The sequence below is a fragment of the Mesoplodon densirostris genome, chromosome 19, assembly GCF_025265405.1.
Source record: "Mesoplodon densirostris isolate mMesDen1 chromosome 19, mMesDen1 primary haplotype, whole genome shotgun sequence".
In the NCBI taxonomy this organism is placed as follows: domain Eukaryota; kingdom Metazoa; phylum Chordata; class Mammalia; order Artiodactyla; family Ziphiidae; genus Mesoplodon; species Mesoplodon densirostris.
In genome coordinates this window covers 3200251-3214632 of record NC_082679.1, presented here as the reverse complement: position 1 = coordinate 3214632, position 14382 = coordinate 3200251, and the positions used below count along the sequence as shown (strand labels likewise).

At 43.0% G+C, this 14382-nt stretch overlaps 1 protein-coding gene across 1 annotated transcript in view; it reads left to right on the top strand.

The window, feature by feature from the left end:
• NLRP9 (NLR family pyrin domain containing 9) overlaps positions 1 to 14124 on the top strand; it is a 28351-nt gene extending 14227 nt beyond the window's left edge. The window contains exons 4-8 of the mRNA XM_060085400.1: positions 6423 to 6590; positions 8779 to 8949; positions 11254 to 11424; positions 13370 to 13540; positions 13950 to 14124. Of these exons, the coding sequence (XP_059941383.1) occupies positions 6423 to 6590; positions 8779 to 8949; positions 11254 to 11424; positions 13370 to 13540; positions 13950 to 14124 (856 nt within the window). The remainder of the gene's footprint in view (positions 1 to 6422; positions 6591 to 8778; positions 8950 to 11253; positions 11425 to 13369; positions 13541 to 13949) is intronic.
• The last annotated feature ends 258 nt before the right edge of the window (positions 14125 to 14382 follow it).

The window sequence follows — 14382 nt, the reverse complement described above, 5'->3', positions numbered from 1 at the left end:
TGACCGAGCTCATTCCTGATGCAGAACATTTGTTCCAGCTGCTCTCCTTTCCCGTCAGTCTTTCCCTAGACTTTAACCAGACAAGCTCTTCCAAATGCCTTCTCTGACCACCCCTCCCCCCAGTTAAGCAGCCCGGACCCCCAGCCCAGCCACTCTAGAACCTCATCCTATGTTTGATTTCAGTATCAGTTATGAAATTGCCACTCTTCTGTTGTAATTGCCTCCAAGCAGAAGGTAAACTCTGGGTTCTGGGTCCTGGACTGCCATATTCGTGTCTAGATACACCCAGCACCCTGACATCTAGTTGGAACTTAAGTATTTGTCCAGTGAAGAGAATGAACAGGTAGTTTGGCGTGATCGCAGAGATGAAGGATTGCTCTTTGAAGTGAGAAGATATTGAGTTAGTAAGTAGCTCTATCTTTCACCTGGAGCACCCTTGGAATGCCTTTCCTTTCTTTTGCTACCCACTTCCCACCTTGTACCATCTACCTCCCATTCAGATACCATGTGGTATCAGGTTGTTACTGAAAAGTGTGTGCCTCTTTTAGACACATTTGCTAATTTCTTAGCTTATTCTTGCTTCTGTGACTCATTGTTTCCAGCTGAATTCATTGTTCATCCTATGTCACTGTACCAAGAGCTTTTCCAAGAGTCTCTACCAGGAGCAAATTTGAGTCAAAAGTTTGAGTAAACTTGAGTCTAAAAACATCTCCCTTGCAACTGTATCCTTTAATGATGAGAATACATGTTGAATATTAAACCTTTTTTTCCTTGTTTCTTTGAATTCTATTGATTTACTTCTTAAATTCAGCTTTTTTTTGAACATCTTTATTGGAGTATAATTGCTTTACAATGTTGTGTTAGTTTCTGCTGTATAACAAAGTGCATCAGCTATATGTATACATATATCCCCATATCCTCTCCCTCTTGCATCTCCCTCCCACCCTCTCTATCCTGCCCCTCTAGGTGGTCACAAAGCACCAAGCTGATCTCCCAGTGCAATGCAGCTGCTTCCCACTATCAGCTCTTTAAAAAAAACAGTTTTTTTGGGGGGGGCACACCATGTGGCTTGTGGGATTTTAGTTCCCCAACCAGGGATAGAACCCAGGCCGTCATCAGTGAAAGCACAGAGTCCTAACCACTGGACCGCCAGGGAATTTCCTTAAATTCAGCTTTACAGATGTAGATTTTTTCCCAGTTTTTTTCAAGGTGTAATTGACATAAAACATTGTATTCATTTTAGGGGTACAATGTGATGATTTGATACATGTATATATTGCAGTGATCACCACAAGAAGTTTATTTAGTTAACATGTATTGCTCTACATATGTAGTTACAATTTTTTTTTTCTTGGGATGAGAACTTTAAGATCTACTCTCTTAGGAACTTTCAAATATATAATACAGTGTTGTTAACAATAGTCACCATTAGACCCCCAGCACTTATTTATCCTATAACTGGAAGTTTATAACTTTTGACCACTTTCTACCATTTCATCCTCCCAACCCACCATCTCTGGCAACCACCAAATATTTATGTTTAGTGTTTTTCTAAGATCCCATACGGAAGCGAGATCATATAGTGTCTTTCTCTGAATTATTTCACTCACAGATGTAGAGACTGATCATTTCCATTCTTCAGTTATAGATCATCTTTTAAAAAAAATCCTCAGTTTTGGTAGTGCTTAGCTTTCTTCTTTATCCCTAATAGTCTACAAATGTCAATATTATGGGTCCCTGTGGGAATTTTGTTTAAGCTAATTTTAGTGGCTCTCACTGGGGCCCTTTCAATCTTAGAGCTGACAAATGATTAATAAAGAAAATAATTTAGGGGAAGGCTTGTGTTTAAGTTTAGGAAAACGATCAGGATTGCTTATCTCTGTTACAGTAGGGAGGTAAAACTTGAAACCATCCCTTTTAACATCAACAAGATAAACTTAAGATTTTTATAGAGTTAGGACACAGAATGTGAAGAAAAGATTAGCAAGCTTATAAAATATTTTAATATCAATGATTATTCATTGAGTCAGGTTTTTACACTAACCATTGTTTGATTCACTTACTCCATCAAAATAAGAGCTCTTGGGCTTCCCTGGTGGCGCAGTGGTTGAGAATCTGCCTGCCGATGCAGGGGACACGGGTTCGTGCCCCGGTCTGGGAAGATCCCACATGCCGCAGAGCGGCTGGGCCTGTGAGCCGTGGCCACTGAGCCTGCGCGTCCGGAGCCTGTGCTGCGCAACGGGAGAGGCCACAACAGTGAGAGGCCCGTGTACCACCCCCCCACACACAAAAAGAGCTCTTTAAATCTCTGGCAAAGAGATTAAATGTCCACTTAGCTCTCAGTATACCACTCACCATGTCCGGCAACTATTACAGATATTTCACAGTATTAGCTCATTATATGCCTTTAATTACTTAATGAGGTAGGTGGTCAGTCTCAGTACCTCCTGGTACACACTAGAAAACCACCACCTGGGAGGATTCAGAAACATGCCCAAGGTCACACAGATTGGCAAGGGGTGGAGCCAGGAGTTGAACCCATCAGCCTGGCTCCAAGGATGCATGGTTCTTAGTTCACCAACATTGTAAGTTGCTGATGGTTGAGATTCTGTTCTTCTTGCTTTTTTTTTTTTTTTTTTTTTTTTGCGGTACGCGGGCCTCTCACTGTTGTGGCCCCTCCCGTTGCGGAGCACAGGCTCCGGACGCACAGGCTCAGCGGCCACGGCTCACGGGCCCAGCCGCTCCGCGGCATGTGGGATCTTCCCAGACCGGGGCACGAACCTGCGTCCCCTGCATTGGCAGGCGGACTCAACCACTGCGCCACCAGGGAAGCCCTTCTTGCTTTTTTTTAAAAAAATTTTTTATTGGCATACAGTTGACTTACAGTGTTGTATTAGTTTCAGGTGTGCAGCAAAGTGAATCAGTTATATATATATATATCCACTCTTTTTCAGATTCTTTTCCCATATAGGCCATTACAGAGTATTGAGTAGAGTTCCCTGTGCTAGACAGTGGGCCCTTATTAATTATCTGTTTTATATACAGTCGTGTGTGTGTGTCAGTCCCAATCTTCCCATTTATCCTTCCCCTTCTTACCCCCCTTTTTGCTTTGTTAACTTTTTCCTTAACTCTAAGGAAAGCAAAAAAACCCCAACAAACGGCGTTGCTGTCAACACTTGCATTTTAGTCTGTCTCCTTTCCAAGAGGTTGCTGATCCGCGCCGATGGTGACAATTATTGATTAGATGTTCACCCTTGTGATCCTTTTCCCACCGTTTGTCTGCTGACTCAGCGCTTACTGCCGGCCTGGTGTCGGAGTCCACTGCAGCTGCCTGGTCTGTGAATCACGGTGTGTTCAGTGGCAAGGTGGCTCAGAGGATGTGCTGACGCCCCCATTTCTCACAGGTGTCGCCGGCATATCAAGGGCATTCCCTGTCTTTCCATGGTAGCACTTCTCCTTGTTCGCTGGGCCAGCCTGTCTTATCCTGACAGTACTAACCCCCTCCCTCAAATCCTTACAAGTCCCACCCTGCTGTCCTGGGCTCCATCCAGCTCTGGGCAGGAAGCGCCTTGGGTATTGCTTGTACGTTTAGGGCACCACTCTGCCAGGAATTCCCACAAGTCTTCCAGGCTGTTGTGTCCCTCACATCCGTCTTTTATTTCTGGCCAATGCATAGTTCACATTTTAGTGCTTGAACATGGCAGGATATTTACTTTGTTATTTCTCAAAGTCGATTAGGAGGGGAGAAGTCAGGGTACACTTAAGTCATGACACCGAGAGCCACACTGTGTGGCATGTATTTATAAATCATATATAAATTTATAAAAAGTATATATATATATATAATACATTTAATATATGTTATTAAAAAAATCAAAACCTGGGACTTCCCTGGCAGTCCAGGGGTTAAGACTTCTTCCAGTGCAGGGGGTGTGGGTGCAGGTTCAATCCCTGGTCAGGGAGTTAAGATCCCACATGCCTCACAGCCAAAAAACGAAAACATAAAAAAGAAGGAATATTGTAACAAATGTGGGATAGGGAGGGTGGGAGGAAGGGAGGTGCAAGAGGGAAGAGATATGGGAACATATGTTTATATATAACTGATTTACTTTGTTATAAAGCAGAAACTAACACACCATTGTAAAACAATTATACTCCAATAAAGATGTTAAAAAATAATAATAATAAACAACCTACTAAACAAATGGGTGAAAAAATATATAAGTAAATCAGTAAAGTAAGTGCAAATAAAAAATAATGAAAAAAATGGTCCACATCCAAAAAAAAATCTTAAAAAAAAAACTAAAAAATCAAAGCCTGATCATGTTCCAGGCACTATAATAAATTGTAATTTCTTAACCATCATGACCCTATCTACTTGTTTCATGAAGAAACTCCACCATTAAGTTAATTTGCCCAACCTTGCAAAATATCCAGGAGAAAAGCAAGTATTCTAATGCGCTTTTCTCTATCTCAGGAGCCTGAGTCTTGAACCATGACATATTGGGTTGGTTAAAAATTTCATTTGGGTGTTCCCGTAACATCTTACAGAAAACCTGAACGAACTTTTTGGCTGACCCAATATATTGTCTCCTTTGTATTTATTTTATTTTTTATTTTAACTTTTAAAAATTGTCTCCTTTAACAACATCTGTTTTTTTTAAACTCAGAAATTTTATTTCAGTACGAATTTCAATAGTAGATCATATGTTCAATATAAATTCAACCCAAGTTTTTACTTTGTATTTTTAGCTACTAGTAATTCTATTTATTTATTTTTTAATTTGTATTGGAGTATAGTTGCTTTACAATGTTGTGTTAGTTTCTACCACACAGCAAAGTGAATCAGCTATACGTATACATATATCCCCTTTTTTTGGATTTCCTTCCCATTTAGCTCATCACAGAGCACTGGGTAGAGTTCCCTGTGCTATACAGCAGGTTCTTATTAGTTATCTATTTTATACATACTAGTGTATATATGTCAATCCCAATCTCCCAATTCATCCCACCCCCACTTCCCCCCTTGGTAACCATGTTTGTTCTCTACATCTCTGTCTCTATTTCTGCTTTGCAAATAGGTTAACCTGTACCATTTTTCTAGATTCCACATATAAGTGATATTATACAATATTTGTTTTTCTCTCTCTGACTGACTTCACTCTGTATGACAGTCTCTAGGTCTGTCTACATCTCTGCAACTGGCACTATTTTGTTCCTTTTCTTTTTAAAAATTAATTAATTAATTTATTTATTTATTTATTTATGGCTGCGTTGGGTCTTTGTTGTTGTGCACGGGCTTTCTCTAGTTGTGGTGAGCAAGGGCTACTCTTCTTTGCGGTGCACGGGCTTCTCATTGCGGTGGCTTCTCTTGTTGCGGGGCACAGGCTCTAGGCAAGTGGGCTTCAGTAGTTGTGGCACATGGGCTCAGTAGTTGTGGCTCACGGGCTCTAGAGCGCAGGCTCAGTAGTTGTGTTGCCCTGGCTTAGTTGCTCCGCAGCATGTGGGATCTTCCTGGACCAGGGCTCGAACTCGTGTCTCCTGCATTGGCAGGTGGATTCTTAACCACTACGCCACCAGGGAAGTCCCCTATTTTGTTCCTTTTTATGGCTGAGGAATATCCCATTGTATATATGTACCACATCTTCTTTATCCGTTCCTCTGTTGATGGACATCTTACAGAAAACCCAAGCAAACTTTTTGGCTGACCCAATATATTGCCTCCTTTTTATTTATTTTATTTTTTATTTTAGCTTCTAAAAACTGTCTCCTTTTAAAAACAATCTCAGTTTTTAAACAGGAGTGGAGCCTTTCCTTGGGGAAGAGTCTGGCTTGGCACACAGTAATTTGAATATGTGCGTGTCTATTGGATGGGAAGCACCGAGCCAGGCCTAGGATGCCAGGAGGTACAAACATGGTATTTCTCCCCTCATGGTGCTTAGAGGTCAATATGGGGTAAGTTTGATTCTCTTCCCTTATAATATCTGTGGTAGCATTCAGAAGTGGAAGGACTTCGCAGAAACAGGCGCCATCTAAGCATCTGGCATCTGAAGATCCCAGAGAGAATTTTTATGTGTGTGTGTGTGTGTTACGCGGGCCTCTCACTGTTGTGGCCTCTCCCGTTGAGGAGCACAGGCTCTGGACGCGCAGGCTCAGCGGCCATGGCTCACGGGCCCAGCCGCTCCGTGGCACGTGGAATCCTCCCAGTCTGGGGTACGAACCCGTGTCCCCTGCATCGGCAGGCGGACTCCCAACCACTGCGCCACCAGGGAAGCCCCCAGAGAGAATTTATAGGCAGCAGTAACCAGATATCCAAAAAAAAAAAACCTAAGCATGGAAAGTAGGCAGAATTGTGCAACAGGTATTTTGCTTTGTGCTTGGACTTCATTGCATGAGTTACTGTATTTCCTCATCTTTTGCAGGTATAACTTTGCTTCGAACCTTGCAAATAACCTAGACTTCTTTAAGGCCATTCTTCATAACCCTCATTTGAAATACCTGAACCTCTATGGCACTGGCCTCTCCTATATGGACGTCAAGCAGCTGTGTGAGACTCTGAAACACCCAGCGTGTAACATAGAAGCACTGCTGTAAGTCTCGGGGTTGTCCACGATACATTTTTTTTCCAATGTGAACTTTGCAGTTCGAATATGCCCATTTTCTTTCCTGTCTTTGTCTCTTACTTATTTCACCACTTCCATCTCAGTATTGGTAGACCTCCTAGTAAGATGAGGATGGATGGATTCTAAAGGGCAAGGCTCCCTCTCAGAAGGTCTGTCCCGTCTTTCCTTTCTGTGGTACTCACTTGAATTACTTCTCATGGACACCTTATCTGATTCTCCTTGGCTCTGCTGTCAACCGACCATACCAAAACCGTAACTCCAATTTCTTTTTCCTGAAGATAGTCAGAGAAACTTAAAACGAGAAAGCTTATGGATGATCACAAGTGTGATCTTGTGATCTGGCAGATGATAACGTTGAGGCTGGAGGGAAAGTGATTTGCCCAAAGTCATTTCTTCCTCTTGAAAATTATCTGGGATGCCCTTAGCCTCACTGGGTGATTTCTTAAACAGGCTCAATCCGTTTTTCAGCAGGAAGAGCAAAGGGGAGTAATAGAAGGAGCAATAAACAAAAACAACTCATTAAACTGACCAAGAGACTACACTCTTCTCTCCACCAGTAATATGATAGATAATCACATACACTTGGTTAATTTCACCTGTGAAGATTCATCAGGAGAGACAGGGTCCATGAATAAGAGTTGTTTGAACATACAGGCTTGCTATTGACCCTATTTATCATTCTAGCTGTTTCCGTATCATAACAATCCTTTTCTTCTACACTAGCTCTCTCTACTCAGGGGGATCTTACAAAATTCCTTAGTATTTGCCCTGTTTCACATTATGCCATTGGCATAGAGTGTTTCATTTTACATGGTAGCATAAGACTTGGGTAACAGATCTAGGAAACCAGGAGTCAGTTGTACACAGTTTATAGGTAGAATCTTTGCTTCTTTGGGGTAGACCAACTGTGCTCTTGACTTCAGTTTGGTATTTTGGGAGTGGGAAGTCCTCAAAATCAGGTTCTCTCCAGCCCAGTAATTCTCAACAGAGGATAGTTTCATCCTCTGTTAGGAGGTGTCCATATCTAGAGACTTTTTTTTTTTTAAATAGCAAGGAAGATTTCATTTAAGATATCACGGGACTTCCCTGGTGGTCCAGTGGTTGAGACTTCACCTTCCAATGCAGGGGGTGTGGGTTTGACCCCTAGTCGGGGAACTAAGATCCCACATGCCTTGCTCCAAAAAGCCAAAAAAACATAAAAAACAGGGGCAATATTGTAACAGATTCAATAAAGACTTTAAAGATGGTCCACATCAAAAAAAAATGTTTTTTAATTAAAAAAAAGATTTTGCAGTAGGAAGGAGTTAAGACTATTGCAATAGGAAAGAAAGTTGAACTCACTCTGCTGAAACAGAAGAGGGGTGAGCTAATGGAAGAAGCACTTTAGGGAGGAGGTTGTTCTAAATGATTAGGTCACTAGTGTTTGTTGATTGTGGAGACAGTTTTGTTTTTTCTTTTTTGCGGTACGCGGGCCTCTCACTGTTGTGGCCTCTCCCATTGTGGGGCACAGGCTCCGGACACGCAGGCTCAGCGGCCATGGCTCACGGGCCCAGCCGCTCCGCGGCATGTGGAATCTTCCCGGACCGGGTCACGAACCTGTGTCCCCTGCATCGGCAGGCGGACTCTCAACCACTGTGCCACCAGGGAAGCCCATGGAGACAGTTTTGATGGTCATGATTACATGGGAAGGATGCTCTAGACATCTGGTGGGTAGAGGTCAAGGATGCTGGTCAACATCCTACAACACACAGGAAGCCCCCACAATAAGGAATGATCTAGCCCACAGTGTGAACAGTGCTGAGGTTGAGAAACCTGCTCTAGCCCATGAGATGTTCTTTTAAGCTGCATTAAGGCTCAGACCAGGGTTTCTCAACCTTATAACTACTGATGATAAATAATCAGATAATCAGACTTATTGAGGTCCAGATCATTCTTTGCTGTGGACGGCTGTCCACAGCATTGTTGAGAAGCACGGGCTCAGACGTTTTCCTAACTTACTGCTTTCCTAAAGCAATAAGGGGTTCGTGAGGAAAGTCATATAATTACATCCGTGCTTTTACAAAGTCTGGAATGGGCAGGAGCGGGATTAGAAGCCAGGATGCGGTCCAGGGTCGGTTGTGCATACACCATCCCACCACACGTGTTTCTCGTGTAGGTTGGGAAAATGTGACATCATGGATGAAGCCTGCGAAGACATCGCCTCTGTTCTCGTCCATAACAAGAAGCTGAAGCTTCTCTCCTTGGTAGATAATCCCCTGAAGGACGAAGGAGTGAGGGTGTTGTGTGACGCCCTGAAGGATCCAGCCTGTGCCCTGGAGGCACTGCTGTGAGTCAGCGTGGGGGAGGGGAGCCCTGGGGGAGGGGGCGGACGGCAGAGCATGCCCAGGGACCCTGAACGGTACAGCAAAATGGAGCAGATACAAATATTTGCCCCACAGAGGAGCCATGAGGTTGAATTCAAGAGATGTAAGACTAGCCCTTAGATGCCTGGCATCTAATTTGGAGCCCAATAAATCTTGGTTATCATGAAGAAGGATGATGTCTCTGTAGGTGTACTGGGGGCTGGGGAGAGGGACAGTATAAATAATGAAGAAAAAGGAATTCATTTGATTACTTGCTGATGTGGGGTTGCATAGGTTCTAGGTTATCGCTGGGAACAACGTCTCCACTTCTTTCTTGTTGCTAAGATATAAAACAAACTGCTTCCTTGTTAGGGGCAAGAGAAAGGGTTTTCTATGTACCCAGTGAGGCCACAGGAGAAACTTAGTGCTAAATAAAAAAATGCCTTAAAGTACGGTACAGGTGCAAGAACACCCAAGCCTATGGAAGCGAATAAGTAGTCTAGAAACAAAACTTTTATTTGTGTGTATGTGCATGCACAGGTGTGTATGTGTATATAGACGTATGTATTACATACCCACCCAAAGTGGTATTTACTGTAGAAGGTGAGAATATTATTCCTCAGATGACTTTTCAGACTGTAAAAGAAAATCAAAACTAAAATAAGGTCCAGGAACATTAAACATTAAAACCAAACTATTAAAAAAATAAGGAAAAAACTCTGCACTATAAAGATTAGACCGAAAAATCTTTAGAGATACAAAAGAAATGACATATTGGAAGATGAAAGGATTTGGCTATTAAATCCTGTGTGATATTAAACAATAAGTAGAATTAAAGTGTATTTAATAACTGGTCACTTAACCGGGCTGTGTTTATCTAAGAGTTCTTTAAAATACATCATTTAACTTTTTTTTGTTGTTTTTAAACTTGAATCTTTATTCCTTAAAAATGAAAGACTACTAAAGACGCAAGAAAGTCACTAGTAATTTTAAAAGAAAAAAATGTTCAACCCATTTTTTTAAACTTTATTTTGAACTAGTTTCAAAATAAAAACTAGACTTGCAGAAAAGTTGGAAAAATAGCACAAAAATTCTCTTATAGCCCTTACCCCAATCCCCTAATGTTCAACCTATTTTTAGTAGTTAATATTTTTAATATTTAAATGGTTAATACCCTTTTAAACAAAAGTACAAATTTAAAAAATATATTCCACTTGGCCAGAATTCTGCAAAATGGGCAAATTTATAGTATGATCGAAAGCACTAAGTTTTTTTTGCAAAATAAGTTGGCTAATAAATCAAGAAACAAATAAAGTCTATTAATAATAAACCTCAGAACTTCCAAAAACTTTTGATGCAAGGTGTTAATTCCGTATAACTTAAAATGGCAGGAAGTATAAAAATACAAATGCAGAGATTCAGGGAATGTATAATTGTAGGGTCACGGAACCGTCAGAGATTATATTATGCAAACATTAAAGTCTTAATTTTTTTAAATGTTGGAGAAAGCATATTTCATCAAAAAAGTATGAATCAGTTGCCTATTGTCTGATTTCAAAAATTCAAAAACTGAAAGGGAAAACCCACCATGAGTGAGTAGTGTTTGCTAATCAAAGAGATGCCCCTGAAGGGGCCAGGGAGGTAACGGGAGTCGGTGGGTGGATGGGGGAGCTGGGGGAGTGAAGTGAACTGGACCATGCCTGCCCCACCCAAGGTGGGTTTCTGATCCCTTCCACCTGTTATTTGCCATGTAACCATCTGCTGTGGAGTCCCAGGCATCTGGCTTGTGTGTGATAGCTAGAAGTGTAGAATTCCGCATGAAATGTCAGCTAAACCAACTATATTCAGAGGTCACATTCAGTCTTGATCTGCCCGGTTGCAACTTGTATCGTAGGCTTCCCTCTATTTTCTAAATTCCCAATAGTGAGTAGACAAGAACTCATAACCACAAATTTTTAACAATAACATTTTAAAAGAAAAATGTGAAATAGGATGCTGTCCAGCTAGTATAAACAACAAGCACACTGTGTCACGGAGAAGGGACGATTTTGTCCAAGTTCATCCAGCTGGTGGTGATCTGACTTGGAACTGGGATCCGAGATTCCGTTCCCCAGTTTGGGGCCCTGTAGTCCACATCCTTCTGTATTTCCACGCCTGCTGCACATTTTAATCCTCCTATTTTTCTAAGTGACCACGAAGTACAAGACGGTTCTTACATGGAGTTTCATGACCGTTTTACCCGATGGAGCTCGGGTAGGTTGGCGGCTGACGGACGCGTGTCTTTGCAGGTTGACTTGCTGTTGCTTCACCTCTGCAGCCTGCGCCCACATCTCCCAGGTCCTGCTGTGCAGCAAATCCCTGTCTTTTCTCGATCTGGGGTTAAATTTCCTGGAAGATGATGGAGTGACAACTCTATGTGAATCACTGAAGCACCCAAACTGCAACCTACAGGAGTTGTGGTAGGTCTGGCTGTGATTTGCTTGAATGTCAGCATTTCCTTTTTGGCTGTTGGCATCCTGGGAAGGAAACAGGAAGCGGGGAAAAGCATGGAGTCTGCTGCAGAAAAAAAAAAACGAGGCTACATGCTTACCCCATCTGATATTTCTGGGGCTCGCTGATGGGTGTGTGTCTTGACTACAGGGCTTGTCAGGACTTGGTAGGGTCTGCTTCTCTGGAGTTGGGTCTCTGTCCTTGGAAAGACTGGAAATGGAGTCCCAAGTGCCCTAAACTAGCTGTGTGAAGTTGTGAGGGTTCCTCACCTCTCCTCCAAGTGTAACATGAGGATAATTATATTTCCCGCTTCAAAAGATGGAGGTGGGGTGGTGGGATGAGCTAGGAGATCAGGATTGACATATATACACTACTATGTATAAAATAGATAACTAATGAGAACCTGCTGTATAGCACAGGGAACTCCACTTCTCTGTACAGTAAAAACTAACACTGGGGCTTCCCTGGTGGCGCAGTGGTTGAGAGTCCGCTTGCCGATGCAGGGGACACAGGTTCGTGCCCCGGTCCGGGAGGATCCCACGTGCCGCGGAGCGGCTGGGCCTGTGAGCCATGGCCATGGAGCCTGTGTGTCTGGAGCCTGTGCTCCGCAACGCGAGAGGCCACAACAGTGAGAGGCCCGCGTACCACAAAAAAAAACAAAACAAAAAAAACTAACACTGTAAAACAACTATACCTCAATTTAAAAAAAAAAGATGGAGGCAACCACTGGGAATAATGCACGTAAAGTACTGTTATCAGTGGCTGGCCCATCAAAGCACACAGTGAATAACAGACACAGCATGAGGATCAATGGTTTCTTTTATGGGGCAGATAAGGTAAATCGGTAAATGAAACCCTTCGTCATCCCTGTTTCCATGGAGTGGCGTGCACACACATAGACACACATACACACATGTGCATGCACACACCTGTGAGTGTGAAGTTGCCAGTATGTGTGTATATGTGCATCTATCATGGTTTCTCAGCACTATTGACTATTTTAAATTAATTTTTATTGGAGTATAGTTGATTTACAATGTTGTGCTAGTTTCTGCTGTACAGCAAAGTGAATCAGTGACACATATACATATATCCACTCTTTTTTATATTCTATTCCCACATTATAGAGTATCGAGTAGAGGTTCTATGCTAGACAGTAGGTCCTTATTAGTTATCTATTTTATGTATAGTAGTGTGTGTATGTCAGTCCCAATCTCCCAATTTATCCCTCACCCCTCTTTCCCCCCTGGTAACCATAAATTTGTTTTCTACAACTGTAACTCTATTTCTGTTTTGTAGATAAGTTCATTTATACCCTTTGTTTAGATTCCACGTATAAGCAATATCATATGCTATTTGTCTTTCTCTGTCTGACTTACTTCACTCAGTATGACAGTCTCTATGTCCATCCATGTTGCTGCAGTGAACATAGGGTTGTATGCATCTTTTTGAACTATGGTTTTCTCCAGATATAAGCCCAGGAGTGAGATTGCTGGGTCATATGGAAGCTCTACATCACGAGCTTGGGGGCAGGAGATATGTAGGAGATATAATATGAAATATTCAGTGAAGTCCTCAATGAGGTGACATTTGTACAGAGACTTGGAGAGAGTAAGGGGGTAGCCCCGCTGGTATTTGGACCAAGAGCGTGACAACCAGCAAGGGCAGAGGCCCCGGGGGGAGAGACCAGGCAGCACAGGAGAACGGCAGGGAGCCCAGGGTGCTGGGCAGAGTGAAGAAAGTGGAGAAACGGAGAAGTTGTTTCATCTCTACCATCACCATCATCTTAGGAGTACTTGAGTATTTCTCCCTTTACAGGAATAAGCGAACATAAGTGAAGCCATTCCAGATTGGACCTCGTGATCGTATGTATTTGTATGTATAGGAGAATGTTGTGCATCTTTTTTTCTCCAGGTTGACGGGCTGTTACTTCACTTCTGTTTGTTGTGTGGACCTCGCTGCTGTTCTTATTCACAGTGAAAAACTAAAAACCCTGAAACTAGGGAACAATAAGATATATGATGCTGGTGTCAAACAGTTATGTGAAGCTTTGAAGCATCCTAAGTGTACATTAGAGACTCTTGGGTGAGTGTCCACTGATGTTGGGAAAGCTTACCTACTTCAAGAAGAGGAAAAGCTGGAGGATTAAAGGGATGAAGGGGAAGCATGTTTAAAAACAAGTGTGTCTGGAACAATCTGATGAGTAAAATGCCAGCCCTGAGACTAGGGTTTGCTCACGCTTGGCACGGCTGATATCTGGGACTGGGTGGTTCTTTGCTGCGTGGGGAAGCGGGCTGTCCTGTGCATCGTGGGATGTTTAGCTGCCTCTCTGGCCTCTCTCCACCCATGAGATGCTCTAGTGGCCCTCCTCATGTGTGTCAGATGTCTCCAGACACTGCCACATGTGCTCCAGTGGAGGAGGACTTGTCTAGATTGTAAAGTCTCCTCTCAGAGGCATGGAGTCCGCATTTCGAGGTGGTGTTTCCCCGTGCAGGTTGGAGATGTGTGAGCTCACGTCTGCCTGTTGTGAGGACCTGGCCTTGGCTTTCACTGTCTGCAAATCACTGAGGTGCGTGAACTTGGAATGGATTAGCATGGACCGTGATGGGGCGGTGGTGCTGTGTGAAGCCTTGATCAGTCTGGAATGTGGCCTGCAGATGCTTGGGTGAGTGGACACTGTTTCCCCCGGTGGTGAGTGACCCCAGAGGGAGGTTAGACTGCCGTAGGTTTGCCCAGCGTGGGCACGGTTCACATTTGGGCTGGAGATTTCTCTGCTATGCGGAGCTGTCCTGTGCATCACAGTAGGCTGGGTAGCATCTCTGGTCTCTGCCCACACGTTCCATTCCCCGGTACACCTCCCTCCAGTCATGATGATCAAAAATGGAAACTTCAGGGACTTCCGTGGTGGTCTAGTGGTTAGGACTCTG